This window comes from Trichophyton verrucosum, assembly GCF_000151505.1.
Source record: "Trichophyton verrucosum HKI 0517 chromosome Unknown contig00651_1.f1.exp, whole genome shotgun sequence".
NCBI classification, from domain to species: domain Eukaryota; kingdom Fungi; phylum Ascomycota; class Eurotiomycetes; order Onygenales; family Arthrodermataceae; genus Trichophyton; species Trichophyton verrucosum.
In genome coordinates, this window is record NW_003315301.1 from 99,374 (window position 1) to 127,168 (window position 27,795).

The window sequence follows — 27,795 nt, forward strand, 5'->3', positions numbered from 1 at the left end:
GCATCGCCACGTTTGGTCTCGTCGTATCAGATTATGTAATAGTCGCTGATACCAGGCGATGATGAAGCTCATCTCAGGGCATCAGAACACAAATGCTGTCACTGCTCTTGTTTGCTGCAGAGGCGACAGAGAGATACCCCAGGTATACGTCAGATTGTGTGATTTGGTCGCTTGTGGCGTATTGATACTATTCTCCGTTCTACTGCTCGGTCGAAAGATCGAGGAGGTGGTAGACGATGTTGGTCTCCCTAACCGTTGGGAAGGTCGATGCCGGCGTTGCAGTCCTTCTCACGGAAGATAATCGACTGGTAGGCTTGCAATACAATCCCCCACACTGTGTCGTTAATGAGTCCGTACCCATCCACAGCCATTTCTCACTAAGCCACTAAATTTGATTTTCCCTCAGATCGAGTTCCCGTCCGTCCTTCTGCCGAGAAATATCACATCTGGAAGTATAGTCGATATCACTGTCTCCCCAAACGAAGCGGCCGAGGCTGCGGATCAAGCTGCATCCAAAGCTCTACAGGACAAGATCCTTAATACCTATGGAATCAACACACCCTCTCCCCCTGTTTTACGACTGAAGAATGCAACACAGACCTCCTTGGTTTTGGAATGGGATCCAATACAGCTAGCCACCGCCTCGCTTAAATCCTTATCTCTATATCGCAATGGCTCGAAAGCAGGGTCGATTCCACGACCGCTCGACATGCTCAGCACGAAAATAAGCGGCCTTGCGATTGATACAGAATATACTTTCCAACTCATCCTTCGTACCTCCGCCGGTATGTTTAGTTCTGAAAAACTAGTTTGTCGAACCCACAAAATGACAGATTTATCCGGAATTACGGTTACTGCTGGAATTCTCCCTGACAATTTAAGAGAGTCGCTGGCGCATGCAGTGGATAGAATTGGAGGGAAGCTTATTGATACGGTTCGTATTGATACGACACACTTCGTCTGTACGGAGGGTAGAGGTCCTGCCTGGGAAAAGGCTGTTGAGATGAATATACCTGTCGTCCGACCAGAATGGGTAGAAGGGTGTGAGCGTGAAGGCACTATTGTAAGCGTGCGAGGTTACTATCTGAATGCCGATCCGAAACTACGGCAGATTGGCCCTGGAGTCGGCGCACAGCAGAATAAGAAAAACTCGATTTTGAGCTTACCAACACACGGACGACAAAATAGTACGGCTACCTCACGATCATCTCCTGAGAATAACCAAGTCCCTCCCGTTACACCATTCCCTGGCGGTCCAAGGAGTGAAGTTCCTAATGGCTTAAGACCTGAAGGAGGCTCACCACCTCTACCACCGCCAAAGGATGATAATGGGTCCTCAAAAGACCTCCCTAGCCCCCCAGTACCTAAGAATGAAAATGAAGAGGAGGACAGTGGAAACGATCAGGAAATGGGGGGGGATAGTCACACCGCACCTGACAATGATGCTGCAACAAATGATGAGGATGATAAAATACCAACCAATGGGCAACTAGATGAGAAGGCTCCAGCATCCCACTCTAAATCAGATGATGCGGAAGACGACACTGAACATCAGTCACCAGACCCGGAAGCAGAGATCATTAAAGAATCAGGAGGTGGAAAAGCCACTAAAGGAGCCAATTCTGAAGAAGCAGAAATGGAAGAAGTGACGCTATGAGGAATTTTTTTTTTCCCTCCCAGCTTTGCCTGATGATTCAGGGCATTGCTTATCCCCCGATTTTAACCCTCTGCAGCAAAAGGCGTCTATCAGAATTGCACGTTATACAGATAGCATTCTTTTTGTGCTTTCCTATTCGATTTTGCAAGCTACCAAATTTTTAATTTAAGCTAGCCTTTCGGGGTGTACTATGTACATTGCTGCTTTCAGCCATTACTTACGACTTTAATAATTGTATTAAGATTGCTTGATCTTTACAGCCCCTCCTATTTGGCCACAGATCTGACTCTTCAGTTTTAATTTAGACTGTTCATATTAGCAAAGCCTCGTGCGTAGTGTCACTTGAGGTGAAATATTTGAAGAGTTTCTTAAATAAACCAACTTTTATATTTTAAACGAATGACTACCAATACATCTATGCATTAACCAGGGATTCCCGTCCCCCAATCTAAACTATATACAACAGGAAATTTGGATAATCATCTTAGTGGGTTTCAGTCAGGCTCTGGACTCTTCCAAGCATGTACTCGAGCATACGGTATGCAGCAGTAGGAGCATACTGTGGGATTTCTAGATATATATGTTAGCGACCTTCCAGGCACCAAATTGAAATATTCCAACTTACCGTGTCCAGCAAGGTCAACAGTAACCCAAGTGAGGCCACGCTCACGATGGGTCTTGCCAACGAATCCAGCTCCGCCGACTTCAGATCCATCCTTGTATGGAACATAGAATTTGTCAGATGGTTCCTTCTGGAAGCCCTGGAGACCACCCCAAGTCATGTTTTGGATGGAGGCCAAGCTGCCTTCGGTGAAGAGGAGGAAATCAAGGTCACCGTGTGCAATAATGGTGTTGTTTGTTCTCTCAATGACACTGGCAAGTGGGCCATACGAGCTGGGGACAGAGCGGTCATTGCGGTGAGGACCGAAGATCTGGGATTCACCACAAAGGCGGTAATCGGTTGGGTGGGCATGGATAGCTTCCTGGATTTGCTTGTTGTTGAAGAAGTTCTTTGGTCCGTTCATGACGTTAGATGGGCTTGGGCAGTTGTCCCTGAGGTGATAGATGTTGAAGCATGGGTTGACCTCCTTGACAGCAGCGATAATCTCGTCCCAAACATCACATCCGGCAGACTTTCCAGGGACAGTCATGGGGCCAGCTGGAGGGAACTTCAAAGCATCATCCATGAACTTCTTGTATCCACAACTCTCCCATTTTTTGGTGATGTCGTTAACGAAGGTCTCATTTAGGTCGATAATGTTGTTGAAGCGGTGCAATGCAGGAACAGATGGGGCTAGGGGAGCATATTAGCATAAACTCTAACTTTTTAAATAAGATGATACCTGACTTACCATCAATGATCACTTCGGTAGCACCAATGGATGGGTCAATGATTGTAATACCCTGGACATTAAAGTATTCAGAATCCTTCCTGTCTAGCATCCCGCTGGCAATGTAGGGGATATATTGACCAGCGTAACTCTCTCCAGCAAGGTAGACATCACTGTGATGGAGGTCAAAGGTGTCCATGAAATTCTTCCAGAAGTCGCTGAACTGGTTTGCAACATCGATCTCATCCTTCACAGTGGGTGGGCCAGGGGAGAAGCCAGTTCCCGCTGGTTGGTCAACCCAGACCATATTAGTGAGTTTGGACCAAGCATATGGGTTCTTGACTGGGCCATCAGTGCCCGGCTGCCACAAGAACGGTCCATTCTCTTGAAGAAGACCAATCATGGAGCTACATCCGGGGCCACCGTTGAGCCATATGGTGATTTCGTTTTTGGCTTCCGGGTTCTCTGATGGGAAATACCAGAAAAACAAACTAGAGTTTCCAGCTGGAGTGTTGGCAAGATTTCCAGCATACGACTCTCCAATATCGAAAGGAACACCCGGGATGCTGGTTGGGTCAACATAGAACTCTATCCAAGAAACTAACGTTAGACCAATTGAAGAAGATGTATATAGAAAGGAAAGATTTTACTCTTGTTCTTGCTAGTCAAGTGTTTGGGGGCCTTTGCGGTATCACCGGAAGCATCACGTTTGTCAAACGCATGCTGATTTCCTAGAACTTTGCGGGCTCTGTCGATAGGAGCTACCGCTGCCTCGGTGGCACCCAGGCAGAGAGCGGCTGCCACAATCTGTGTAAAACGCATATTTAACACTGCTTTGTGTTTCCTCTGTGGTAGGTAAAAGAGAAGATTCAGCTTTTTGATGTGTTGTTCTTGATGAATGAAGGAATAAAGACAACAGAGGTGGGAAATTCTCTGGAATTTATATTCCATAGTTCTTCATTCTCGGAGGCTAGTATGATTCACCATCAGTGAAAGCCTAACTTTTCTCCTGTCATACAGCAGCCGTGTGTTTCCGCAGCATCACCCGTTGCCCGTGGTTGGTATCCGTCCCAGCCAGTGGAATGAAAATGACGGACAGATCATGCCGATGGCTCCATGACTCTTGAGTCCAGTCCGAAGATTAACACCAAAGATGCCTAGTTAGGAATTGTGGTCTGTTTTCTGAAGTCCTACTACTGGTATCTTAATGGAGGATGGATCATTGTGAATTGAATCATGAACCATGAGTAGCGGGTCTTGTGTGAGATAGAAACAGTTGTTCCCGCTCTGTTTGCACATCACTGGGCCTGATGGAATGGAATGATCGGAGAGATGCTCCGTGGCCCATTAGGGAGGAGCCTTTGGTATATATTTTTTTTCCATCCATAGCAGAGCTTTGGGTAGACAGCCCAAGCCTTTTCGAGAAAGCTTGTCCACGACCGACGTTCAACAAGATACACGTGCTTAGAAGTCCAGGAGGGCCTTTCTAGTTAGTTCCGGAAATTAATCCCATGCCAGGTAGTTGAGGCACGGGATATACTCCGTACTATGACTTGTAAAAGCCAATAAGCCAGGAACATGGCTGGAGCCAAAATACAGAAGAGTCTCCGTCTCCTCGCAATGTCACTAAACAAAAAATGGCGCCTCTTGAATTTAGACAGGTGATCGACGGCAGGGTATCTCGTTCCATCGCGCCACAGAGGATACTGTCGACCATGCCTTGTCCCTGTCTGTGATATCTTGTTTCTCTTCGGGTGGAGCTTCATGGAGTCCCTCTTCCACATTTTTTATATCCATTAGCTACTAATGGAAGACATTATAATCACGTGATTTGACCTTCTTTCATTGGCTGGGCGTTAAGTTCCGGCCGGGAGATGCCCCGAGCCTTCCTGCACATCTGCCGAGAACGCCCTCGCTGCATTTTGAACCGAGCTCCGTGGAGTGGATTCTCTGTTGGCCACACGGAGTTTGTTCACATTGCGAAACAAGTCTTTGCGTGGGGTTGCATGGAGGGGATACCTAGGGACTCATCCTTGTCTAATCCAGACTCTAGCCACCGGACTTATTCTTTCAGGAGTAACAGAAGGCTGAGTCGAGCAACAGTATTGTGAGCAGTATTGTGTTTAGTTCATAGGGGCGTGTTAAGGTCAAATTCTGAGCGTGTGTTGTGTTTAGCCAGTACCCTCTTTGAGCTTTCATTGAACCTGTCTGCCTTACTTAGCTGCCGTTGAAAATGCATTTTTAACACCCCATAGACTTTGGCTCAATTAGTCGCGTGGTGGAACGCTTCTCTTCCACTTTGATCAAGTATGTTCCCCACATAGCTCAGTCGTATAAGCGTCATTGTGCATAAAGGAACATTGCCGCGCCTGCGAACCGTCTTGCATTGACAACTCAACAGATATCCCTGCTAAATATTGTGTCCCTGTATTATCTGATGGTTCGGACTGGCCGGTGAACCCTTGGTATTAAGAATAATAAGAATTTAGAAGGGTAAACCTGACGGCACTTAGTTTTTCGGTAGATGGTTTCAAATAACCAAATTTCTGGCCGTCCGACAAATAAAATGAGAGTACAAAGCCATATCTTGAAGACTTATATGGACCTCTTCACACAAGGCAACGAAACAGCGTCGTGCTTGATTTTCTTCAGGCGCCCAAAGAGATTTCAGTGGGGTGCTATTTCATTATACTTCGGTCAAGTAAGTACTCTGCACCGGTGTTTCATAGGAAATCTGATGCTTTCCATAGGTCTGGTTTAAGCAGTTATAATCAATGACGGTTCTCCCAACAATCAAATTCGCTAATTCAACCACACCGAGAAAGTTTTCTTCTCACTCCTTAGACCAGTGGTGGGGCTATCTGAAAGTTGAGGTTTACCAGAATGAATTCCCACTCTTCTTATGAGTATGGTTGCATCCTCAATGTCATGGTTATTTATTTCTGTCGGGTATCATTATGGTCCCTCTTTTCGACGGTTAGCGCCCTGTTTGGTAAGAAATAGGAGGAGATAATCAGCGCAGTAGTTATCATATTGAAAGTAGCGCCTGCCCTTAATAGAAGGCTAACATAACATACTCCGTAGGTAGTTATACCATAAACAATACTCAATAGTAGTTGCTTGTTAAGGGTGTCAACAAATATCTTTTGTGGAAGTTGAAGCGGCTTCGCGTTTCATTGGCCACTGGAACGGCAGGCGACCCACCTCCACCTGACCCCAGTTTAAGCTTTTAGGTTTCGGAAGCGGTTGTATATTGTTCCGCAGTTTGCAACTGTTGAGCAACCGTTCGACACAAGTTCGGCATAACTAACCATTCCCCCATCAGAACCGTTTCGTGGTTGGCTACGTGCTCCCCTTGCCATAACGGCAAAATTACCGATAATCAGACGCCAAGCGCCCTATTTCTAGTTTAGTCCATTTTCATTGGCCACTAACTAATATTCACCCAATTGAAAGTGACGATAAAGCGGACCTGTCCGGTTCATTTAACCGATCGGTTATAATGGACGCCCTTTGAGAGTTCTTCAAAATTCATTAACCAGAAGATTCATACCATTTTCTTGAATGATTATATAGTTACTAAAGCACATGTATGCAGCCGATATGTGCTAATTTCTAAAATTCTTCGTATAATTATCGTATCGGAGCCACTTTTATACCCAAGGAATATCAAAAGAGATAGGTACTCTCCATTGGTATCTAACCTAAGGTGGACCGGAGAGTGCGTGTTTGCCCAAAAATAATCGTTCGAGATGGACTGTTTGCCAGACGCACAATCTCCAAATCTACACCTCGCCCATCCAACGCAGAACGAGAATCTTTCGATATGGAAGGATACATCAGCAGAATGGAAGGGAGCTCTAACGGTTCCGGAATACATGAAGGAATATCAGTACCTCATGACCGTTCCCCTAGCAAGGGATGGATGCATGACTCAGTGGATTTTAGTTGATAAAACTCTCCCGGCTGATCAACGAATAATTCTCGCCTCGTGTGAAACTTTTCGAAAAGCGTCTCTCACCCGGGAACTAGATGGGAAAGTCAAAGACACAATCACTCATGGAGTTGCAAGTGTATACTGCGAGCCACAATTCCGAGGACGAGGCTATCCCTCGCGATTGATGGACGAATTGTCCCGGTTGCTCCCAACCTGGCAAGCTGATGGGAGAGAATGCGTTGCCAGCATTCTATTTTCCGATATTGGGGGAGAGTTCTATGGAAAGCGCGGATGGAAGCCGTTCCCCAGCCATCATATCAAATTTGAACCGGCGCTTATGCCAATACCCACCGCTAAGCCGATACTGATCGAGGCCTTGGGCCCGCTTTGCAAGCTCGATGAGAATATCATGCGGAAATCAATGGCTGCTACAAGCCTAGGGATATTGCGGCATATGGTTATACCAGACCTTGATCATATATTATGGCATGGATGTAGGGAGAAATTTGTATGTGAGAAACTCTTTGGAGAAGTGCCGGAGAGGAAGGGGGCTATTGTGGGAGATCCCGGAAATAGAGTATGGATACTTTGGAATCACCGATTTGTTGGAGCTCCAGGAGATCAAGGTGCAGCAAACACACTATATATCCTGAGATTTGTGGTGGAGAATCAAGCTGTTCTTCAGAATATTTCTACTGAGTCCACGCAGCAAACATCGCTTAACGAGGAGGAAGAGCTGCTTGTTCGTTATTCTAGAGACGCGATACAGGCAGCCCAGAATGAAGCCGCGGAGTGGAAATTAAATTCGGTAGAGACATGGGATCCCTCCCCCCAAATTCATGCCTTGATACAGCGAACTGGAATTCCGTATCAGAAGAAAACAAGGGTTGATAATGAAATATGTTGTTTCAACTGGCTGAGAAAGGGGAAAGACAAGGGGGTGGCTGTGGAATGGGCTGCAATTGAAAGATACTGTTGGTGCTAACCGCTTCACACAACAATTCAAAGGACATATGCCAATTTAATATGCTATAATAGCCACGACAGCCAGTCCGTTTACCCAGCGCCCTTAATTCACCGCATGGCGTGGCCTGAAGACAAAGAGTCGCTCCTCGTACAAGCTTGGCCCATGTTTAGATTCAATACCTTCTAGATCCATTGATATACTCCCTTCGTCAACAAGCCCGAGCCTCATGTAAAACGGGATAGCATTCAATGTACCCTCGAGGATTAGAGGTACCGTTTCCTTAGTGCATTGCTCAAGAGCCTGTCTCATGAGTAAAGTCGCCGCACCACGATGTTCGTACTTCGGATCGGTAGCAATAAAGGTCATATCTTGATGGTAATTAACATAGGAACAGGGACGAGGAGCCTATAGTTAATTAACCTACGGTAATGCGGTGTATCTCCAATAACTTTCCGTGTCACATCCAGAACCCTTGCGCTCCATGCATTCAGAACCTCCATATCTGTACCCTCTGGTAATTGCGACGGTGCCTCTCTGTGCGGGTCAGGGGTATACCTTGGAAGACACCACCGTGCAAAACTGACAAGACAGCCCTGAGCATCCCGGACGACGAATACAGCATAGCCCGGGTCCCGGATCTCCTGTATTATCAGGTCAATCAGGAATGTTTTCAGCCCCTCTTGAGCAGTTGCCGTTGGGAATTGGGCTAGAAGCATGAGATTAGAGCTAAATGCCTTTATATGAATGTCAACAATGTGCTGGGCATCTGACTCCTGTGCCTGCTCAAGTATAAGGCCTGGAACGTCCGAGAGTGTACTCATATTCCAAGCTGAACATGTACTTCAAGGATGATATAGCATGATATGTCTTCGATATTCTTCGAGGGTATTCGTATAGTTAATAACTATGGAAAAAATATATAACTTATCGAGCCGGGTATCTGCTGTGCCGCCATGACGCTGTTGGGCGTCAATAAAGAGTGGCCACAGGGGAAATCGCTGGCGATTGGCAGTGTTATGCAGTACACGAGGCCGGTGAGTGCCCTCATAGGGTGACAAGTTAGACGGCCTATGCATAGACAAGTCTCCGTGGCACAACTGGTTAGCGCGTCAGACTGTTAGCAGCAATCTGCTGAGTCATCTGGAGGTTCACAGTTCGATCCTGTGCGGGGACGTCTTCTTTTTTTTCATTTCACAGTGTCTGGTGCTTAGTCATCGCAGACCTTTTATTTTTATCTTTAGCCCAGTTTAGTTGAGATGAATAAGGTTTGATAGGAAGATGCAAAAATAGATAGCTACGAAAGGACAGGCGTGATGAGCTGGGAATATTTTGATAGCTTCCACTTGCGATATCTTATATCTTTTTATTCTTCGTCTTCTCTCATCAAACCTAAGGATATGCCCTTTCTTGCCCTAGGCATCGCTGCACCTGCTCCCCTCATCAGCGTCTTGAGCCATGGTATCCCAGAGTCGTACCATGCATGCCGGGTGGGACAGGCAATGGCGCTGCTCTCATCGCTCATGCTGCCGATTGTGATGTCTACCACCAAGCCAGTAGGACTAGACCGCGGCCGTTTAGTGAAATAGGTGAAGTTGGTACCGCAGCGTGCGCAGAAGGTCCGAGTGACATATTCCGACGACGAATATTTGGACAAATAAGTCGGCACTGGATATGGGTTTGGCTCATCTTCGTAAAACCCCTGGCCATCTTTCGAGCAGGCCTCAAGTGTTGTCTGTTTCACGCGTTCTTCACGACCATTTGACGGGGAGAGAACAGCTACATCCCACTCTATCCATTCTTGCGGGCAGATGAACCAGGCTTGCACTGGAGCCCCGGCGGCGTGGCGGCAGTCGCTGCAGTGATCAATGGAGATGATTGGAAGATCGATATTGATGATATTCTCTGTTTCTTCCTTGTTCTCACTACCGTCAGGTCGTGAATTTGCTGGCAGAGCCTGAGCCTTGAATTTGACGGCTCCGCGATCACTTGCTTTGGGCACCTTTATGGTATACTGAACTGCTTTACATAGGCACCCGCCATGTAGGTTGAGGGCTTCGGATGGGAAGTCCGTCATGGCTAAATAGATAGGAAGCTCTCTCTCGACTGATTTGTAGGGGTTTATAAGAATAATCTTATGTCAAGTCGTTGTGACACCGTCCTCACACGTTTGTTGTGCCTGTTGTATTAAAGATGGGCTGGGGAGGCAAATATATTTACACCTCGTATTGTGTTACTGAGTCACATAAAAATCAAAGCCACTACCATGACTCTATTTTGGTAACGCCTCTGTTTATCTTTATAAATGAAAGGTTGACAGATAGCCATCAGAAATACGAGCCAAACCCGAGCAATATATTTACTCAACTACAAAAGACGCAAGGCTGTTTATTCAAGAAATATAAATTATGTGATTAGAGAAAATAAAGGGAATCTATATGCACAATGCTATACTATTTTCATAAGATCAAGGATATCAGGCTGCCAAAAATAAACAGAAAAAGGGGCTCATTTTTATCGAAACAAGAGATATAAGGGCTCTAGAGAATGACAGTAAAGCGCTTGCTGGTGCGTATACGTTCTCCATATACGTAGAATACGATCGGAAGTGGCGCCAGGGCCAGGGCGATAAACGCAAGGAGGGAATTACCCCATCCTAGCCCGAGGGCTTTATACATCCTTTGGCCACAGAGGGGTAGGACAGCACCGAATATTGAGCGTAGTACAGAGTTGGCAGCCAATGCACTTGCAGAATGGCGGGTATACGCGTCAACCAGGTAGGTAGATATAGTCATCTGGAGATAACATGTTAGCATGGCGCGAATTGAATCATGTCGAATGATACTAAGCTTACAAAAGTAAATATCATGCCAATGCCGACGAATGCCGTTCCGATGATAGGAATGACATAATGAACACCCTTCTCTGAAGACCACCCATACCAGAAGAGGCCTACAGGGATAAAGAGACTACCTGGAATAAGTGGTGGGAGGCGATATTCAGGTTTCATGACACCGCCGTTCCGAGCAGCTAGGGACTTGAGCAGACGATCGGATGTCGTGCCTAGGACGCCCAAACCGAGGAGACAACCAATTCCAATGCCGAGGAATGAAAGACCAACGGTACCTAGACAGAAAAAGTTTGGTTAGTACTCATGCTTTTTCTAGACTGAGCAGTATGATAGAATAAAGAAGCAGGACTCACCTTGAGAGAAATGGTATTTTCCGATGAAGACTCCGGAGATGGTTGTGAATAACAGATAGAGATATCCATACACAACGGCGGCATAGAGAGATAGAAGGAAAACAATGGGCGAAAGGAATAACATCTTCGTTGGGCGGACAATGGATTGAAAGAAGAGGTCCTTTGGCTTCTGTCCGGAGTCTAGCGCAGATCTAAGGTTGGTGTTTCCAGTTTTCTTGATAAGCCGTTTAGTCTTGCGGGCCAGAATGGCTGGATGGTAGGACTCATTGAGCCAGATGAAGGTGTTGAGAGCGACAACACCAGACTATTAGGATGTATATATTAGCTGGAAGCTCTCAGCCACCCGTAAAAAAGAGCCATGCTTACCGCAATGGATAGGACCCAGAAAGTCCATCTCCACCCCAACGCTTGAGTTAAGAAAGCACCAGCAACAGGGCCAATAACTGGACCAAGCAATGGACCAAGGGCCCATGCAGCAAGAGCACCGCCTCGTTTCTCTTGGCGAATCATATCGGAGATGGTGCCGGCACCGATAGTCAAGGGAGCACTGCCCGCAGTGCCCGCAAAGAAACGGAATACAATTAGTGATTCGAGGGAGTTGGCAAGGGCGCAAGCAACGTTGAACACAACGAAGAGAATGTTGCAGATGGTGTATAATGGAGCACGGCCGTACATTTCCGAAAGAGGTGCAATGATCAAAGGTCCAAAGGAGAACCCTAGGAGGTAAACCGATACGACGAAAGATGCAAGCTCGGGGTTTGTACTGTTGAATTCCTTCATCACTTCGCCGACTCCGGGTGCAAACATAGAAGACCCAAGAGGACTAAAAACGACGCATTAGCTAGCCTGTATCTTTGAAGGACAAAAACTTGAAAGGCATATCATTTCATACGTTAGTAGTGTAATGAGGCCGACGCAGCTAACTATGACGACCTTTTTGATCGATGACCAGTTCTCTGGATGTGCAGGGTCATCTGGGCCATCCCAGTAAACGATATTTGGGTCATCATACTCCTTATACCCTACCGGGACCCTTTTTGTTGCCACAGGAGCTTCTGGAATTGCCTTTTCAACATCTGCACTGCCATTCGCAGTTATGACCGTAGATGTGTTCATTTCCTCCACGATAGTCTGGTCAGACGGTAGGTTCTCTGATGATGAACTAGGAATCGAGCCCTTCTCTGAGGACCTGGTATTGCCATTGTCGTCAGAGACTGGTGGAACGATAGTCGAGGCCTCTATAAACGAAGATACAACGTTAGGAGGACAAATAAAATTTAGGGAGCCACGATCCTACTTCATGCATGTATCGGGACTACATACTATCGCTCTCTTCCATCTTTGATGTTTGGGGAGGAGAAGACATCGTGGAACTTCCCCTGCGGGCAGCTTTCTGGCCCGGTGCTTAAAGGAGAAGTATGTATGTGTCTATCCAGATAAATTCCCCTGCCACTCTGTTGGCCAGCAACGATTGGATGCGTCTTATATATAGAAGGACGACGGGAAGACTGTGACGGGGTTAACGGCAATAACCGGTGGAGATTATGTATGTAGGGGAAGTAAGGGGGTATCTTGAGTTTGGAACGGAGAATGGTTTTGGAAAAGTGAGGCCGGCACTCAGAATATTTGTACGGAGTATGTATGTACAAGAAGAGAAGAAGGAGGATAAAAAAGTCTATCGATGGTCATCTAGACGAGCAGAAGTAAATGGAGAAGTAAACAGAGACGGGAGACTGTTTAAATATATCCGGGTCCCACACCTGGGGGTCAAGCAGCGGACTTCGAAGTCCATATCGCGAGGTGACCTGATGGGAGCTAGGCCAGATGGATTTTGTCAGCGCCGTGCATTGAGTTATGCATTCACAGCAGAGCTCAGATGGACACAAAAGAGGGCGGTATATGGACCTTTTTGCCTCTGCGGGTCGTTTGTGCGGCCCTATAGGCTAGTCTGATAGGAGCGGTGGTGAAACTTGTGGAATAAGTAGTTATCGGCCTAGAAAGTTGCCGAAGAAGCATGGATGTGCTCTGTCCGCACGTACAGAAACACCCAGGGAAGGGCCATTATTATGAAACCCAGCAAGGGCCTTGGCCTGCACATGGATATCCCGGATCAAGGTACATAAAAATTATTATTAATTATGCCCATGGCAGGCATAGCTATCATCGAGAGAGAAATGGCCGAACAAAGCATTGTTTCGTCACGAGAAAACCCCCCCCCCCCTTTTTTTTCTCTTTGACGAAAACAAGCGCATTGAACACATGCCTCGTGGTTCAAATTCATATGGCGGATCGGCAAAAACAGTTGCTATGAATAGCTCCAGCGTCTGCTCTCGCACCCCCTATTTCCTTCTTTTTTTTACTCCCTTTCCGTGTGTCCGTAGAGCAAGCGTGGAGATGGTGGCAGGACGGGAACGTCAGTCGGAACCTACGCACGGAAACGAGACTCCTCATAACGTGCACAAAGCGTATTTTATGCACATAAGTCGGCATAGCACAAGCTTTAGAACCCAGGAGCTCGTGTTAGTTAGTTTCTTTGTAGTTACTCAGCGCGCTGCCTAGATGGTAGTGCTGTCCACAGCGTGGTGATCTGCAAGGTCCTATGCCCACTGTCCTCCATAATCCCATGTCTCCGGCGGTGCAATGCTGTCATATCATGCTGCAGTATCTCAACACCCGAATATCCTCCAGGACTGGCGTCTCGACATTCGTCTTTTTGTCAGGCGTTGGGGTAAAGTTAGTTACGAGGTCAACACGAGAGTTGGAAGGATGGATCCATTGGAGGTTGCGGCCGGGGCCCATTACGGGCGGATGAGTCAGCAGGACCGGCGGAGTAACCTTAATCCGGAGCCTCTCCCGACGTCAACCTGCTTGAATGTGCCGCATAGCCGAAAGAAGGAACAAGAAGAAGGCGCCGAAGGAGTTATGAAGGTTGGTGATAAGGGATTCATATAGATATACGGAGTATAGATAATATATTGATGCAAGATAATGCACAACTTTTAATGATGAACGGGAGAAAGGCAGTAGTTTGGACCGACGACGAGAAAGCATAAACCTAAACTCCAACAACTGCAACGATTAGATTATTATATTATTAGACGATGGTGCCCTGGACCTGGTGAACATTCTTGAGCTGGATGTTTCTCCACAAAATGACTGATGACATGGCAAGAGCAAGGACGCCGACTCCTGCAACCAACATCCAGCGTTGACCCTCACCGTAGGCGGCGATGATGGCGTTGCGGATGGGTGACCCCACGGGGTGGCTAAGCTGAGTGGTCAGGGATGCATAGATCGCAGCAGCTTGATCCTTTGCATTAGCTGGAAGCAAAATCCCAAGCTGCTCCGGGATAGTGTGGCTCCAGATAGCCCCCGCGACGGTCTGGCCAATCGCTCCACCGATGTTGCTGAACAGGCCCAGCAAAGCCAGGACAATGGCTACTTCGCTGTGGCTTGCTGCTGCCATGACTGCTATCTGTTCGCAGATCTGTAGCGTGCCGGCAGAGATGGCAATGATGCATTGACAGACAATCACTAAGGAGATGTGAGAGCCTGGCTGGCGAAATATGATCATGAGACCGATTCCGAGTGCCTGGAGGGGAACGGCGGCGAGGGCAAATGGTTTAAAGCGCCCAGTTACGCGGATGATGCTGGACATTCTGTTAGTATATGCAATATGAAGTCGAGAGGTAAAGGCAAAAACAAAGGGCAATCCATTAAAAGGATGGGGACTTGAAGACTTACGCCCCAATTACAAGGGCCCAAATGCACCCTCCGATGTTGAAGATGTTTGCAATGTAGCCTGCATTGCGGACACTTTGGTTGTGGACAACTTGCAAGTATGACAGGAAGTACAAGTCCCAGCAGCTATAAGCTACAATTAGCAATGATAGGTAGCTGGACCTTAACACGGGAGGAAACCTTACTAGAAGCTAAGGAAGAGAGTTGCGCTCAGGAGACAGCCTCCAAGCACAGTTCTGTCAGTTAATAGATGGAAGGGTGCAAAGTGGACCTTGGCAAATCGAATCTCCCATATGGCAAAGGCAGACAAAGAGAGGCCTCCCATAACAATCATAGAGATCATGGCTGGCGACCTCCACTTCTCGGCCTGGTAAGTAGCTAAGTTTATCGGAAGAAGCAAGAGAGTAAGCCCGGCAACAAGAAGAATCATCCCGGCAACTGTGAAAAGAATTAGCCGTATAGCCTATGCATAAACATTGGTCAGGGCTGCCACCATACCATCAAACTCAATCGTGTAATGAACGACGTTTTGCCAGAAAGAACGGCCGGACCTGCCTGCTCTTAAGTATCCCATCTTCACAGCCTTGAAGCTACTGTGGAGAAAGATGGCTACCATTGGCAATGAAGCAACCGGGATGAGGATGGCAAAAGTGCCAAACGCCCACCGCCAGCCATAGGTCTTGAGGAATGCCTGTGCTAATGCAGGGCCAGCAAAAGTAGTGGCTATGAAAGGGCTGGTAGAGAATGCAAGAAGCCATCCTCGGTTTTTAAGGCTAGAGGTGTCTGCCAGAAACACGTCGAGAACATAGGCAATGCCATTATTACCAATCCAATAGAAGACCTATCAAATAGTCAGTTGAGGCGCAAGTATATTATTGCCGGGCTATTCACCTGAGCTGCTGCATATGCCTCGATGCAGTTGCTAGTAGCCATCATGATCATGCCTGTGTAAGTCTGGTTAGTATGGCCGCCTCCAGTGCAGGATGAAGGGCCTACCGATGACACAGAAGCCAACCATTAAGAGATATCCCTCTGTACGCCCCCAGATATCAATAATCTTAGAGACAGGAAGCTTCATGATCGCCCCCACGAGGCTTGACACCACTGAGATGGAGGACAGAAGAGCATGTTTCGAAAAGGCGCTGGTGACATAGGGGTTAAGGCTGTTGGCCATCTGCTGCTGCAGGGAGTTGACAAAGAAGACCACGAACACCCTGATGTAGCTGATTAGCCGGCTGCTCGAAGCAGAAGGAAGCAGATGTAGCACGCGTACCCGACATAGGCTATGATGAGTGACTTTCGAGACCAAGCTGCCGCAACGGCTTCGGCCTGCTTGACTCCAAACTGGATACTATCAGAGCTGGAGTCATCATCCACAAGTGCTTCTGTTGCAGCTGCATTATGAACGGGTGGAGGAAGGCTGTCAGAGACGGCACTACTATTCTTTTCCAGCATAGCAGACTAGGCAGTAATTTCCTATGCCAGGAATTGAGGCAGATGAATAGGTAGGTATTAAAAATAGGTTACTATGGACAGGCTAAAGAGGAGACTTGGGCTCTTCAGCAAAAAACGAGAGCTCTCATGTGAAAAAAACTCGCTATGGCCCTTTCAAACTGATAATTTGAGAAGAGGGTGAATATGCTTTATTTTGGCCGAGGGGGGTGGCCCTTTTCCTCCTCTGTGTGTGCGATCAGATAAGAGTTAGAAGCGCACGTCATGAACCGAGAAACAAGCTACGTCGGGTGTTGCCTCTTGGTTGACCATTCCGAAGAATCAACGGCATGCCGAATAGCTTGTGTGCCGTCCATGCTGCTCACTGGCTCTTGTTTATCTGATCCGTTGCCTCTCGAGACTGGAACCAAGGGTCAGCACTCGGGTGAGCCGATGACGGTATTTGTTTGCCTGCGGGTCCATAACTAGCCATGATAATAACTCCAGCCCATCCTGGCCTTGATGGGGGGAGGAGGGGGTATAGATCTGGTATCCGATCGGGTGACAGATTTCATGGTAGAGCAGCCTGGCAGCATTCCCGAGATATGCATCAACTCACTAGCGAGTGGAGTCCCGTTGAGGCTGCAAGGGTGGTTCTGTTAGTTGTTGGTAGCTGGGGCTGTTTGCTGTTGGCTGATGACGCTATAACGGGTGGCCATCTGCATCTTTTTAACTTAGCTCTGCTGCCATGCAAGAGTCAATTGATGGTAAGGTTGTCACCGGCGAGACAGAGCTGACAGCAACTGGCATCCCTGGCCAGCAACCGAGAGGCTGTTTTGCATCGGTTTCACGAGCGTCTTCCTCGCTGTCATTTTCCATCCTGATGCTCGTGATGAAGGCAAAAAAAAAACGCCCCAAGCCGAAAAGGGGCTGAATAACACGACAACAATGAGCATGACTAAGCAGCTGCCCTTTCCCCCGGATCTGGCCACGACGAAGACGAAGAAGAAGAAGAAGACGAAGACGAAGACGAAGACGAAGCAAAGAAGAAGCAAAGAAGAAAGACACCTTACTACTCGTACTCGTCGCTCTGACTTATTGGCAGGGGAGCACAAAGGAGGACACGTCGGCAGTTCGTCCTTTTTCTTTCCCCCTTGCACTCGCTGTTCTCTATCTTCTTCACACCGTATGCTGTAGCGTGCCTGTGAACGGCGCTCAATGCCAGCAGCACCTCCGGCAGACCGTTGTTGATACACTACGAATAGTGACAAGGCGTACCAGGCTACGGCGTATACCTCGCAGCCATGATGTTGGCTCACCGACCGGCGTCGCGGTTCTTCATCCTGACTGCTCTTGCGGTCTTCTTCATCCTCACCATCTCCTTCTTCCGAGTCTCGCCCATAAGCCCTGAGAAAAGGGCGCCTGGCCACCTCGTACAGCAGCAGCAGCCCATGCCGAAGGATGGCAATGTCCCGCTGTCGCTGCTGCAGGGAGAGTCCATCATGCCGACCCTGGAGAATAGCACGGCCAAGTAGGTGGATTTCTGCTCGAAAGGGCCCTGACCCGGTGACATTGGATTGGGAGAGGACCATGACACTGATATACTATGCTGGATAGGGCCGAGCTGGGACGGTCGTCGTGGCATCTGTTCCACACGGTGATGGCACGGTACCCCGAGAAACCGACAGGCGAAGAGCAGAGGGCATTGAGTGCATATGTGTACCTTTTTGCGAGACTATACCCATGGTATGTGTTCGGAGCAGTAACGCGGCAACCTTGAGTGAAGGGGGGAGGCGGGAGGGAGGAGAACTAATTATATATGGCTAACATGAGTATGCAATGTTCTAGTGGTGACTGCGCAGCACACTTCGTCAAATTGCTCCAGAAGTACCCTCCACAGACCTCGTCCCGGAACGCCGCCGCAGGCTGGGGCTGTCTGGTACACAACGAGGTAAACCGACGGCTAAGGAAGGATCTCTTCGATTGTACCAAGATAGGCGACTTTTACGACTGTGGCTGCGGCGACGACAAGGATAAGAAGAAGGCGGGTGACCAGAAACAGAGCCAGAGCAAAGGCGGCGCAAACGATGGCGTCAAGACGCAGGAAGACAGCACCAAGCCCAGGAAGCCGAAGAAGATGCTTTGGGGAGACGCAAACGGGCCGTTCCCTGGCGGCCCGGTGGAAATAACGGATGAGCCGTAAGCATGCTTACTCTCTCCCTCTATTTTCTTCTCTCTCTTCTCTCTTTGGAAGCATCTCTCTAACCCCAAGTGATACCCTGCAGACGCACGAATGGTTGATCTAAGCGCCAGTGATTACCTCCTCTTATATATATATACATACTATCCCGTGTCTTCAGCATCGCCACAGCCATCCCGTGGACAGATGCGCAAGTGACGAGTGACCATGATTCTCAGCCGGCGTTATTACTGCTTCTCATTTCTTCTTTTTCTCCCTCCTCCTCCTCTTTTTCCTGTGTGTATATTAAGGATTGTGATATAGAAGGAAGCATATATCCCTCCCCATGGAGACTTTTGTTGACGCTGCTTCCTGAAACCAGGCACCACCTCCGGGCCATCAGACCTCGCATCTGGCAACAGGATGCCTGTCCATAGTCAGCAGTAGACTGCAGCAGAGCGCAACAGGACGCACCAGGGGCGTAGGAGGGCGTAGGAGGGCGCAGACGAGGGTGTCTGGTGTTGCGCATTAGACTTTGATGATCATGGGATAGGGGGTCAGGAGGGTGCGAGTCGTATAGATCCGCTACGCGCGCCTATATCTGTCTACCGCTATATCTCTTCCCTTCTGTCTGTCTACATGGGCAGCTGTGTCTGTCTATTCGGGCATATAAATACCTTCCCGGCCGCGTTGATGCCCCTGTAGTTAGAAAGACACCCATATATATATATACATCCTAGATATATATATGCAAGGCCGGCGGCAAGCAACATCGCGCGCGGTTTCAGGTCATGCACAGCGAGCGCATCGCATATCAACGTCTCTTCTCTGCCTCTATATAACAAGTATACGCTCAAGTGCATCTTCGTCTTCTACTCTTCATCTCGTCGTCTCGCCGTCTCGTCGTCCCGCCGGTCTCTCTCTAGTGCTAAATATAGGCTGTCTTTCGCCTATCCCGAATCCACCCCCGGCAGGCTGCAAAAACTCTTCTTGTCGCGAGGCTCGAAGAAAAAGCAACGACACACAGAACGAGGAGCGAAAAGAAGGACAGGGCAGGACAGGACAGGACAGGACAGGCAGCGAGGGCGCCAGAAGACAGACAGGAAGCGGCTCGCCTTATAAGCCCGGCGGCCGCAGACTTATCAGCCTTATCTCGCGCTCCTTTCCTGCTTGCTTGCTTGCTTGCTCGCTGCTCGCTGGTCCAGCGCATCGCATCGCATCGCATCCCAAACAGACAGCGCATCCTCACAGCGCAGACGCCAGCGCCTAAAACCCGCCCCGTATTAATTAAAATATAAGCAGACGGGAAACGCCGCGATGGTTTCGTTCCAATGCGAGGTGAGTTGTCCCTTTCTTGTCCCTGCCTGTCCTTTGCGCCGACCGAGTCGACTAACGCTGGGATAAAAAAAAATACCTAACTACTAGAACTGTGGAGATGTGCTCACGAAGAAGAAGCTCGACTCCCACCGCGGCCACTGTCGCGGCGCCTCCTTCTCGTGCCTGGACTGCATGGTGCACTTCCAGGGCACCGAGTATCAATCTCACACTGTACGTCTTGCCGGCGTGGCTCTTCTCCAGGCTGCGGTCCCTGCCATTAAACCATCATCCCCCCCCCATTGGCCGCCCTGCATCAGGAGCGAAAGGACGGGCATCAGACAGCCAACAACAACAAGAAGAAGAGGGAAAGAAAGCTAACAGGATGGACAGTCATGCATGACCGAGGCGCAGAAGTACCAGGGCGCACTATATAAAGAGAAGCCAGCGAAGAACACGAAGAAGAAAGCTGTCACCATAGCTGAGGACGCAGTTGTCAAGTCGCTCAACCCTTACGTCGAGGACGCGCCTGATGCAGACGACGACTACAAGGGCGCACCGCCGCCAGCACCCAGTCCGCCGCCGTTTAAGAACACAGACACCACCGTGGCTAAACCAAGGTCTGAGAAGATCGATGTGTTCGACTTCCTCGATGAGTCGGCCACGCCCAACGCCTCGCGGACGAATCTCAACGAGTCGATGACCATGGTGGAACATGCTCCCCCGATCTTCGACTCGCCGAAGCAGCTCGCCCGGATAGACGGCGACAGGGACGAGGAGGAGGACACCGGCTACGATGTTGCGTACGAAGAGAACGGCTTCTCGTACGGAGCGGGCCCTATCCCGCCTGCACCGCCGTACAGACACGATTCCAACCTGTCCACTGCGTCCACCGAGTTCATGACGCCGGCGCAGAAATGGGAGCGGGAACGGCAGCAGTGGCTCCACGACCGGAACGCAAGACTCAACATGAACCGTCCGCCCCCTTCGCTCGAGCGTCACCGGACAGACAGCAATATGAGCAACATGAGTCTCACCACGAGTGACAAGAAGCGGAAACGCGGACAGGCCGGCCCTTCAGACGCGAACTTGACTACACCAGGCGGCTATGACTACGAGGCCGATACTCCCATGATGGACGCCGCTGCAGCAGCTGGTGGTCATACCTCCTATCACGATCGCCCGCCTCCCATCCTGCACTCAGGCCTGACCGGCAACCTCAGCCGCATGATGCGTTACTCTGTCTCGCCAGACTACTCTGACGAGTACCGCAGCGACTACTCCCGTGGCCACGGCGAGCCCAACTCCCCCATCAAGCGTAGCAAACGCACCAAGGAGCCCGTTGGGTCCGGAGAAAACGGACTGGGGATATCGATGAAGGGACAGGGTCGCACGACAGGAAAGCTCATCTCCCTGCTCGGTGCTGGCGCCACTATCGACCCGGCCACAAAGGCACTTGTACGAACCAAGAGACGCACCTCGGAAGGGTCGAGTGCAGCCGCTGCTCCTGCTCCTGCTCCTGCGCCTGCGCCAGCTCCTGCAGCCTCGACGTCACGCGAGCTGGTGCAGACAAAGAAGACCAAACGGCCCAAGACACGCCAGCTGTCCGAGGTGGGTAGCAGCTCCAGCAAGAGCCGACGCAAGGTCAGCGCAGGGAACGGGGCTGAAGACTCCGACTCGGAACGGCCCGAGAAGGATCAGCGCAAGATGAAGGCCATCGAGTACAAACGCTCTACCGACTCGGACGAAGGGGCCGCCAAACGCAGCAAGACCACCGACAACAGCCAGATGGTCCTGTACAAGAACGGCAGCGCCCAGCCAGGCCACGACAGCGAGTTCGAGGAGAACCTGCGCTTCGAAAAGGCCAGCATCTTCCTGTCCCTGGTCAACAAGGGGCCTGACAGCGAGCGCGGATGCTCTGTCCACAAGATCCTGAAGCGCTACCACCGCCTCGAGTCCCCGTCCCGCTCTGGCTCGCCGGAGTCAAAGGACAAGGACGGCAAGGAGAGCTCGCGAGGCAGCAGGCGCGGCCGCGGACGCAGCCGGGCTGAAGAGAAGGAGAGAAAGGAGGAGGAAGAGCAGCAGCTCTGGCGGACGCTGAGGGTCAAGCGGAATGATAACGGCGAGATGGTCCTTTTCCTACCGTGATTTGATATTTTGGTCCCGTCTTTTCTTTTCTTCACCTCCATACCCATCTTTACTTACCTACCTAATGACCTCTGTACCTTGGCTAGCATGAGCGTCTTCATCTCGTCTTGATTAATACATATATCTTCTTTTTCTACCCTGTCTTCGCATTTCATCGCCGTCTCGTATAGACATTCCACTCTATCTTGAACAGTGACTCAAGCAAAGATGACTCGACTCGATTCTCCACCAAAGCAAGAAAAAGCAAATAAGATCAAACATTAAATTTCGTCACAGAATCTTGAGAATCCTTTTATATCAAAGCTGTCTCTGCCTGCAAAAAGCTCTTCTCCTTTGCTGTTTATTCCTCCTTTTTTTCTGCTTCTTCTTCTTCTTCTTCTTCTTCTTTCTGTCCTTTAACTAGTTTCTTCACCGTCGCCTCCTTTTGACGGAACTTCGCCCCCTTCTTTTCCTTGTCTATAGAAACAGCCTAGCATCAGCCGGAGTTAAAGGTCAAGCTCTTGCTTTACATAGAAGATAAAGAGAAGAAGAAGAAGCTGTTTCTTCTCTGTCTTCACTATCCTGAACTGTTTCCCCCTTTTCTTTGATTCACACTGGATATCGCGTGTCCTCAGTCTGGTGCGCGCGTTGCTATCCAGCCGACCATGGCATCTTCAATAGATGTCCCCACGTCTACCCCGGCAGCTTCGTCTTTGGGAGCTCAGGGCCCGTCGAGGTCCCAGGGAGATCATAGAGGCAGCGGGAGAGGCAGAGGATCTCATCGTCGAGGCAGGGGAGGGAGAGGTGATGCGCACGCAGTTGTGAATGGGACGTCGCAGCCACCGCAGCAGCAACGGACGGCGCAAGAACAACCACACGAACAGCAACACCAGCAACGGAGATCGAGAGGAGGACGGGGCCGGGGGAGAGGAAGAGGCGCCTCTCATGCCGGCCGGTCAGAAGTAGTCACCACCAGGGCGTTCCGTGGCAGGTTGACACAGCCAGCCGAGTCGTCGTCCTCGAGACACACGAACGGAGCAGCATCCCAGGACCAGAAACATAGTGCCGAAGCTGAGTCTTCTTCTTCTCTACGGCCTGACGCCTCGGAATTCGTCCCTGGGCAGCCTCATAAGGCTATCAATCCTCCTTCTGAACAGTCCTCCTCCCCCTCGAAACAGCCTCGACAGCACCCAAAGAAACCTACCAAATCTCTCACAAAGTCGGTAGCGGATAACATCACCACGCGCATCCACGAAGACATCTCGAACAACCTATATGAATGTCCCATATGCACGTCCGAACTTGGCCCCAGATCAAAGGTCTGGTCCTGCAGACAGTGCTGGACCGTCTTCCATCTTCACTGTATCAAGAAATGGTCGACGAACGAAGGATCCGTACATACAAGACCGCGGGACCAGGAGCAGGAGGATGACTCCGAGCTTCCGCCTGCTCGCCAGTGGAGATGTCCCGGCTGTAACCTGCCTCAAGATACTCTTCCGTCAGGGTATACTTGTTGGTGTGAGAAGGAGATGGATATCAGATCTGTCCCTGGCCTCCCACCTCATTCATGTGGCCAGTCATGCTCTCGATCAAGGGAGGGATGCCCTCACCCTTGTGACTCCGTCTGTCATGCTGGCCCCTGTGCTCCCTGTCAGGCCATGGGCCCTGTACAAAGCTGCTACTGCGGAAGACATGAGATCCAGAAGAAATGCGTAGACACAGACTACGTCTCTGGTTGGAGCTGCAAAGAAACCTGTGAGGAGCTTCTGCCATGTCTACAACATACCTGCCAACGGTCATGCCATGAAGGCCTTTGTGGAGAGTGTGAAGAGCTCGTTCCAGCAAGATGTTACTGCGGCAAAGTTACTAGTCAGATATTGTGCAATGTCAAGGAAGAAGAAAGAGAGTCCCGGAATCTGGAAGAAACTTGGATAGGTTCTTTCACCTGTCCAGATGTCTGTGGCAGACTATTTGATTGTGGCATCCACCACTGTGAAAAATCCTGTCATCCTCAGGACACACTCCCTTCTCACTGCCCTACAGCCCCTGATATGGTCTCCCACTGCGCCTGTGGGAAGACCAAGCTTGCCGATATGGATATCGAGCCACGCGAGGCTTGTACGGATCCGATTCCCAACTGCCAGAAGAGCTGTAACAAGCCCCTGAGATGTAGCCATCCTTGCCCCAAGCCGTGTCATACTGGGCCCTGTCCACCATGCTACCTCACCATGGAGGTGTCTTGTATGTGTGGACGAACTACAGCGAAAACCCTCTGCCACCAGGGAAAGACAGAGGCGCCTTCTTGTATGCGCGTGTGCAAGGCCACGCTCAACTGCGGGAGACACGTCTGTGGCGAGCATTGCTGTACTGGCGAACGCAAAGCCATTGAACGACTCGCAACTAAGAAGAAGCTAAAGTCCCTGAACGTTCGACAGACTGATGAAAATGACATTGAGGCAGAGCATATCTGCACGCGTGTATGTGGGAAACTCCTTAAATGCGGTACCCATGAGTGCCAGGAGCTGTGCCATCGAGGTCCCTGTGCTAGGTGTCCAGAAGCCATATTCCACGAAATTACATGCAACTGCGGCAGATCTGTACTCTACCCTCCCTTACCCTGTGGAACAGGACCACCGGCCTGTAACTTCAACTGCGGCCGGTCCAAACGATGCGGTCACCCCCAGACACCACACAGCTGCCATACTGATGACGAATCCTGTCCCAAATGCCCATTCTTAACGGAAAAGAAGTGTTTATGTGGAAAGAGGGTGCTCAAGAATCAGCCTTGCTGGCTAGTTGATGCTAGATGTGGACTTGTTTGCGGCCAGGAACTCCAGTGTGGCTCGCATACATGCAAAAAGGAATGTCACCGCCCTGGCGACTGTGAAGACTCTATAACTAGTTGCCAGCAACAATGTGGGAAGATTAAAAAGCAGTGCTCCCACATCTGCACTGAACCATGTCATGCACCATTCCCGTGTCCAGAGAAGACGCCATGCCAGTCAAAGATTACAGTTACCTGCCAGTGCGGACGAATTAAGCAGGAAAAACGCTGTGGTGCAACCAAGGATAAAGATCGCCAGGGACATGAAGCTCCATCATCTCTCCCCTGTGATGAAGAATGTGGTCGAATCCAGCGTAATCGCACCATTGCTTCTGCTTTCGGACTCGAGGTCGATCCATCCAGCACTGCAACAGCGTCCGAACCACTCACACTGGAGAACCTCCCTTACTCCAAGGAAACACTCGACATGTACATGGAACTCGCCTCGTCTTCTTCCCTCTCGACCATGGAAACTTACGAATCTAAGCTCTACGAACTGGCTCGTAGCATGACAGACCGCTCAGCTCGCTTCCCACCTGCTCGCGCCAATTTCCGTGCCTTCGTCCATTCGCTTGCGGAAGATTGGGGTTTCAAATCCGAAAGTCTCGACCCAGAACCCCATAGACATGTCGTCGTTTTCAAATCTGGCGGTTGGTTGCCGCCCTCCCTTGCTGGACCAGGAATAGGTATTCGAGGAATCAGCGTAGGCGACTGCGCCAAGTTCCGTGACAGAGAACGACTGAAAGAAAGAGCCGCCAAACGCGAGGCGGCCGCTGAACGTGCTAGGCTTGAAGCTGCTCTTAAAGAGGCATCTTCTGCCAGTGCGAATGACGGATGGGCACAGGTTGTGTCGAGAAAGCGCCCGGGTACAAGCAGCAGCCCAGGTGAAGCTTCTCCTTATGGATTTGGAACTGCTACGCCCAGCGACTCGAAAGGAAAACTGGTCCTGCGTAGCGGCATCGGATCAGGACGAACCGTTGGCACTGCCTCGCGATTTGGCGCTTTGGGAATGGACGGTGCTGATGCACATGCTGATGAAGATGTAGTTGAAGATTGGGAGGAAGAGGTTGCGCGTGAAGAGCAAGAAATGAAGGAGAAAATGGAGACGATGGATGTGCAGCATGATGGAGACTCTCCGTCTGCTTAATGAGATAAACGAATGAAGGATTGGTTCCCCCCTGCCGTTGGTTTAAATGGATATTGGGAATGTTTACGGTTGGGAACAAAATCAACGAAATGCATGTGTATGATTATCACGGTCACAAAAAAATAGAACCTGCATAGCGAGAAAAAAAGATACCATGGTTTGATAGAAATATCTGGCTATTTCCTTACAATACATCACAACGTCTCTATATTCTCAATACATAACGTTAGTAGGAATCTGAAATGGCCAAGGTGCAGTAGGCAAGGCAAGTTCTGCTCAATTGGATGTAGTCAACTCATGCTGCGCCGGTCTCTCCCAACGTGTAACATAGTCCCCGGCCTCCTCTGCCTCAGCTCTCGTCCGTCCGGAAGGCCCATATCCCCTGTTGGATGTGGGCAGTTGGGGTTCGGGATATTCTGGCCATGATAATGGCTCTGGTGCTTCACGCGAATGGCTGGTCGCTTGAATTGCTCGTCGAGTAGCTGACTAGTCCCTCAGATGCTTCCTGTAATCTGAGATATCAAATCCATCTTCGATAGGGCGTTGTAACTTCCACTCCCCCATATCTTCTATCTTACTGACAGACTCTTGATGCAATAACCTATCTAGGAACTGCCTGTCCCCTGTGAGAAATTGATATACCCAGACAATGAGAGAGTTAACGTCAGCCAATGGTACCATAGTCTGTTTGCCGATCTTAATTATCAGGCCGAAACAATATAACTTGACTTCGTTCTTGTCGTGGTCAATGAGGAAGGTGTGTGGACAAATATCATTATGCAGGACACCGTAACGTAGATTTAGCTCGTCCGCCGCATCTGTCATCTGCTTTAGCCAACAGAAGTTGAAAACACCGTCGTAATCGTAAAGCCTGGTCCCAGATAGGCATTTATATGTGAACCCAAGAATGTTCTCGGTTACATCGTCAATGATGATACGGTGGAAAGGGACGAAGTGCTCGTTGCCTTGAAGAGCTTTGTGGATATGCAGGTCTATCCAAACCCTCCAGATCCAGTTCTGATTAAGGGTATATTTGAAAAAAGCGAGCTCTTTCTTTGCCTCACTGTCTGAGGAGTTGTATTCTACCAGGTCGACAAACTTATTAAGCCTGTCGATTTCGGTAAGCTCAGATCGGCGTATGACTTGATGTTTGTCCATTGCACCGGTGTACTTCGGAAATCGAATTTCCATTGTAACATCTTCGCTGGTGAACTTAACCAAATCCCCATTTTCGTCAACAATAATGGTATGGTTGTCCGGGCCAAGCTGGTCAACGTATCGTTCTAGAGCCAGGAAGGTGTTCCGGAAATCATCCTCATTACCGAGGAGCTTTGAAGGGCCGATAAGCTGCAGGCATCGGAGGGTATCGCAATCAATGACATAGGTAGTCACATCGACAAGATCATCAATGCAGTAAATTATACAGAACCGCCCCTCTGAACTGATCATCGTGGACCTCGGATGGACAAACGACGGGTTTCTAGATGTAAATGAGCTAGACTGGAGTTGTGACTACTTACTTGAGGGGTCGGGTTAATGTTGATATTTTGAGTCTACTCTGCCTGTGCAGGGCAGGCTGCCATGCATGGAGACCATGGCTCGTTATTGGTAGCTGCCTGGACACAAGCGCTTCAAACCGCTGCCCCTTTGATCCAACCAGATTGTTGATGTTGATGTTGGAAAATTGTATACTCTCATTGACCAATTAGAGATAACTACCCATGGAGTGTTTAAGTTAATATTCATTGGTCACTGTGCAATTCGACTTTCTGGGTTTGTTAGTCAGCGGAAAATTCTCAACGCTGATTCGACTTTTCACTTTTAACAAAACCAACAACTAAGGGCTATAATTAACTGTTCAGAATGTTTTGTATTAACGACATCCCATCTATTCAGATTGCAATGAAGGTGCTTAAAGAGCCGAACATAATTTATACCC

General features: G+C 49.4%; 12 protein-coding genes across 12 annotated transcripts; 5 read left to right on the top strand and 7 right to left on the bottom strand.

The window, feature by feature from the left end:
• Positions 1-236: 236 nt before the first annotated feature.
• Positions 237-1,657, top strand: TRV_05860 (uncharacterized protein; the record flags this gene model as incomplete). The annotated part of the gene is made up of 2 exons (XM_003020041.1): positions 237-308; positions 368-1,657. The coding sequence occupies 2 exons, from the start codon at positions 237-239 to the stop codon at positions 1,655-1,657; spliced, it is 1,362 nt and encodes a 453-aa protein (XP_003020087.1).
• A 484-nt stretch (positions 1,658-2,141) lies between these two features.
• TRV_05861 (uncharacterized protein) lies at positions 2,142-3,939 on the bottom strand (the record flags this gene model as incomplete). The annotated part of the gene is made up of 4 exons (XM_003020042.1): positions 2,142-2,227; positions 2,283-2,951; positions 3,010-3,576; positions 3,639-3,939. 4 exons carry the CDS (start codon positions 3,937-3,939, stop codon positions 2,142-2,144), a joined length of 1,623 nt encoding a protein of 540 aa, XP_003020088.1.
• Positions 3,940-6,740: 2,801 nt separating this feature from the next.
• TRV_05862 (uncharacterized protein) lies at positions 6,741-7,910 on the top strand (the record flags this gene model as incomplete). Its single annotated transcript, XM_003020043.1, has 1 exon — positions 6,741-7,910. One exon carries the CDS (start codon positions 6,741-6,743, stop codon positions 7,908-7,910), a length of 1,170 nt encoding a protein of 389 aa, XP_003020089.1.
• An 84-nt stretch (positions 7,911-7,994) lies between these two features.
• TRV_05863 (GNAT family acetyltransferase, putative) lies at positions 7,995-8,713 on the bottom strand (the record flags this gene model as incomplete). Its single annotated transcript, XM_003020044.1, has 2 exons — positions 7,995-8,260; positions 8,317-8,713. 2 exons carry the CDS (start codon positions 8,711-8,713, stop codon positions 7,995-7,997), a joined length of 663 nt encoding a protein of 220 aa, XP_003020090.1.
• A 542-nt stretch (positions 8,714-9,255) lies between these two features.
• Positions 9,256-9,966, bottom strand: TRV_05864 (uncharacterized protein; the record flags this gene model as incomplete). Its single annotated transcript, XM_003020045.1, has 1 exon — positions 9,256-9,966. The coding sequence occupies one exon, from the start codon at positions 9,964-9,966 to the stop codon at positions 9,256-9,258; it is 711 nt and encodes a 236-aa protein (XP_003020091.1).
• A 463-nt stretch (positions 9,967-10,429) lies between these two features.
• TRV_05865 (MFS multidrug transporter, putative) lies at positions 10,430-12,459 on the bottom strand (the record flags this gene model as incomplete). Its single annotated transcript, XM_003020046.1, has 6 exons — positions 10,430-10,684; positions 10,744-11,015; positions 11,094-11,397; positions 11,460-11,916; positions 11,986-12,331; positions 12,417-12,459. 6 exons carry the CDS (start codon positions 12,457-12,459, stop codon positions 10,430-10,432), a joined length of 1,677 nt encoding a protein of 558 aa, XP_003020092.1.
• A 1,728-nt stretch (positions 12,460-14,187) lies between these two features.
• TRV_05866 (siderochrome-iron transporter, putative) lies at positions 14,188-16,289 on the bottom strand (the record flags this gene model as incomplete). Its single annotated transcript, XM_003020047.1, has 7 exons — positions 14,188-14,743; positions 14,838-14,960; positions 15,020-15,272; positions 15,333-15,675; positions 15,726-15,778; positions 15,831-16,057; positions 16,108-16,289. The coding sequence occupies 7 exons, from the start codon at positions 16,287-16,289 to the stop codon at positions 14,188-14,190; spliced, it is 1,737 nt and encodes a 578-aa protein (XP_003020093.1).
• A 752-nt stretch (positions 16,290-17,041) lies between these two features.
• Positions 17,042-17,857, bottom strand: TRV_05867 (uncharacterized protein; the record flags this gene model as incomplete). Its single annotated transcript, XM_003020048.1, has 1 exon — positions 17,042-17,857. One exon carries the CDS (start codon positions 17,855-17,857, stop codon positions 17,042-17,044), a length of 816 nt encoding a protein of 271 aa, XP_003020094.1.
• A 236-nt stretch (positions 17,858-18,093) lies between these two features.
• Positions 18,094-18,468, top strand: TRV_05868 (uncharacterized protein; the record flags this gene model as incomplete). The annotated part of the gene is made up of 1 exon (XM_003020049.1): positions 18,094-18,468. The coding sequence occupies one exon, from the start codon at positions 18,094-18,096 to the stop codon at positions 18,466-18,468; it is 375 nt and encodes a 124-aa protein (XP_003020095.1).
• A 1,689-nt stretch (positions 18,469-20,157) lies between these two features.
• TRV_05869 (uncharacterized protein) lies at positions 20,158-21,906 on the top strand (the record flags this gene model as incomplete). Its single annotated transcript, XM_003020050.1, has 1 exon — positions 20,158-21,906. One exon carries the CDS (start codon positions 20,158-20,160, stop codon positions 21,904-21,906), a length of 1,749 nt encoding a protein of 582 aa, XP_003020096.1.
• An 804-nt stretch (positions 21,907-22,710) lies between these two features.
• TRV_05870 (uncharacterized protein) lies at positions 22,711-25,856 on the top strand (the record flags this gene model as incomplete). Its single annotated transcript, XM_003020051.1, has 3 exons — positions 22,711-22,840; positions 22,891-24,003; positions 24,148-25,856. 3 exons carry the CDS (start codon positions 22,711-22,713, stop codon positions 25,854-25,856), a joined length of 2,952 nt encoding a protein of 983 aa, XP_003020097.1.
• Positions 25,857-26,342: 486 nt separating this feature from the next.
• On the bottom strand, positions 26,343-27,305 carry TRV_05871 (uncharacterized protein; the record flags this gene model as incomplete). The annotated part of the gene is made up of 1 exon (XM_003020052.1): positions 26,343-27,305. The coding sequence occupies one exon, from the start codon at positions 27,303-27,305 to the stop codon at positions 26,343-26,345; it is 963 nt and encodes a 320-aa protein (XP_003020098.1).
• Positions 27,306-27,795: the final 490 nt, after the last annotated feature.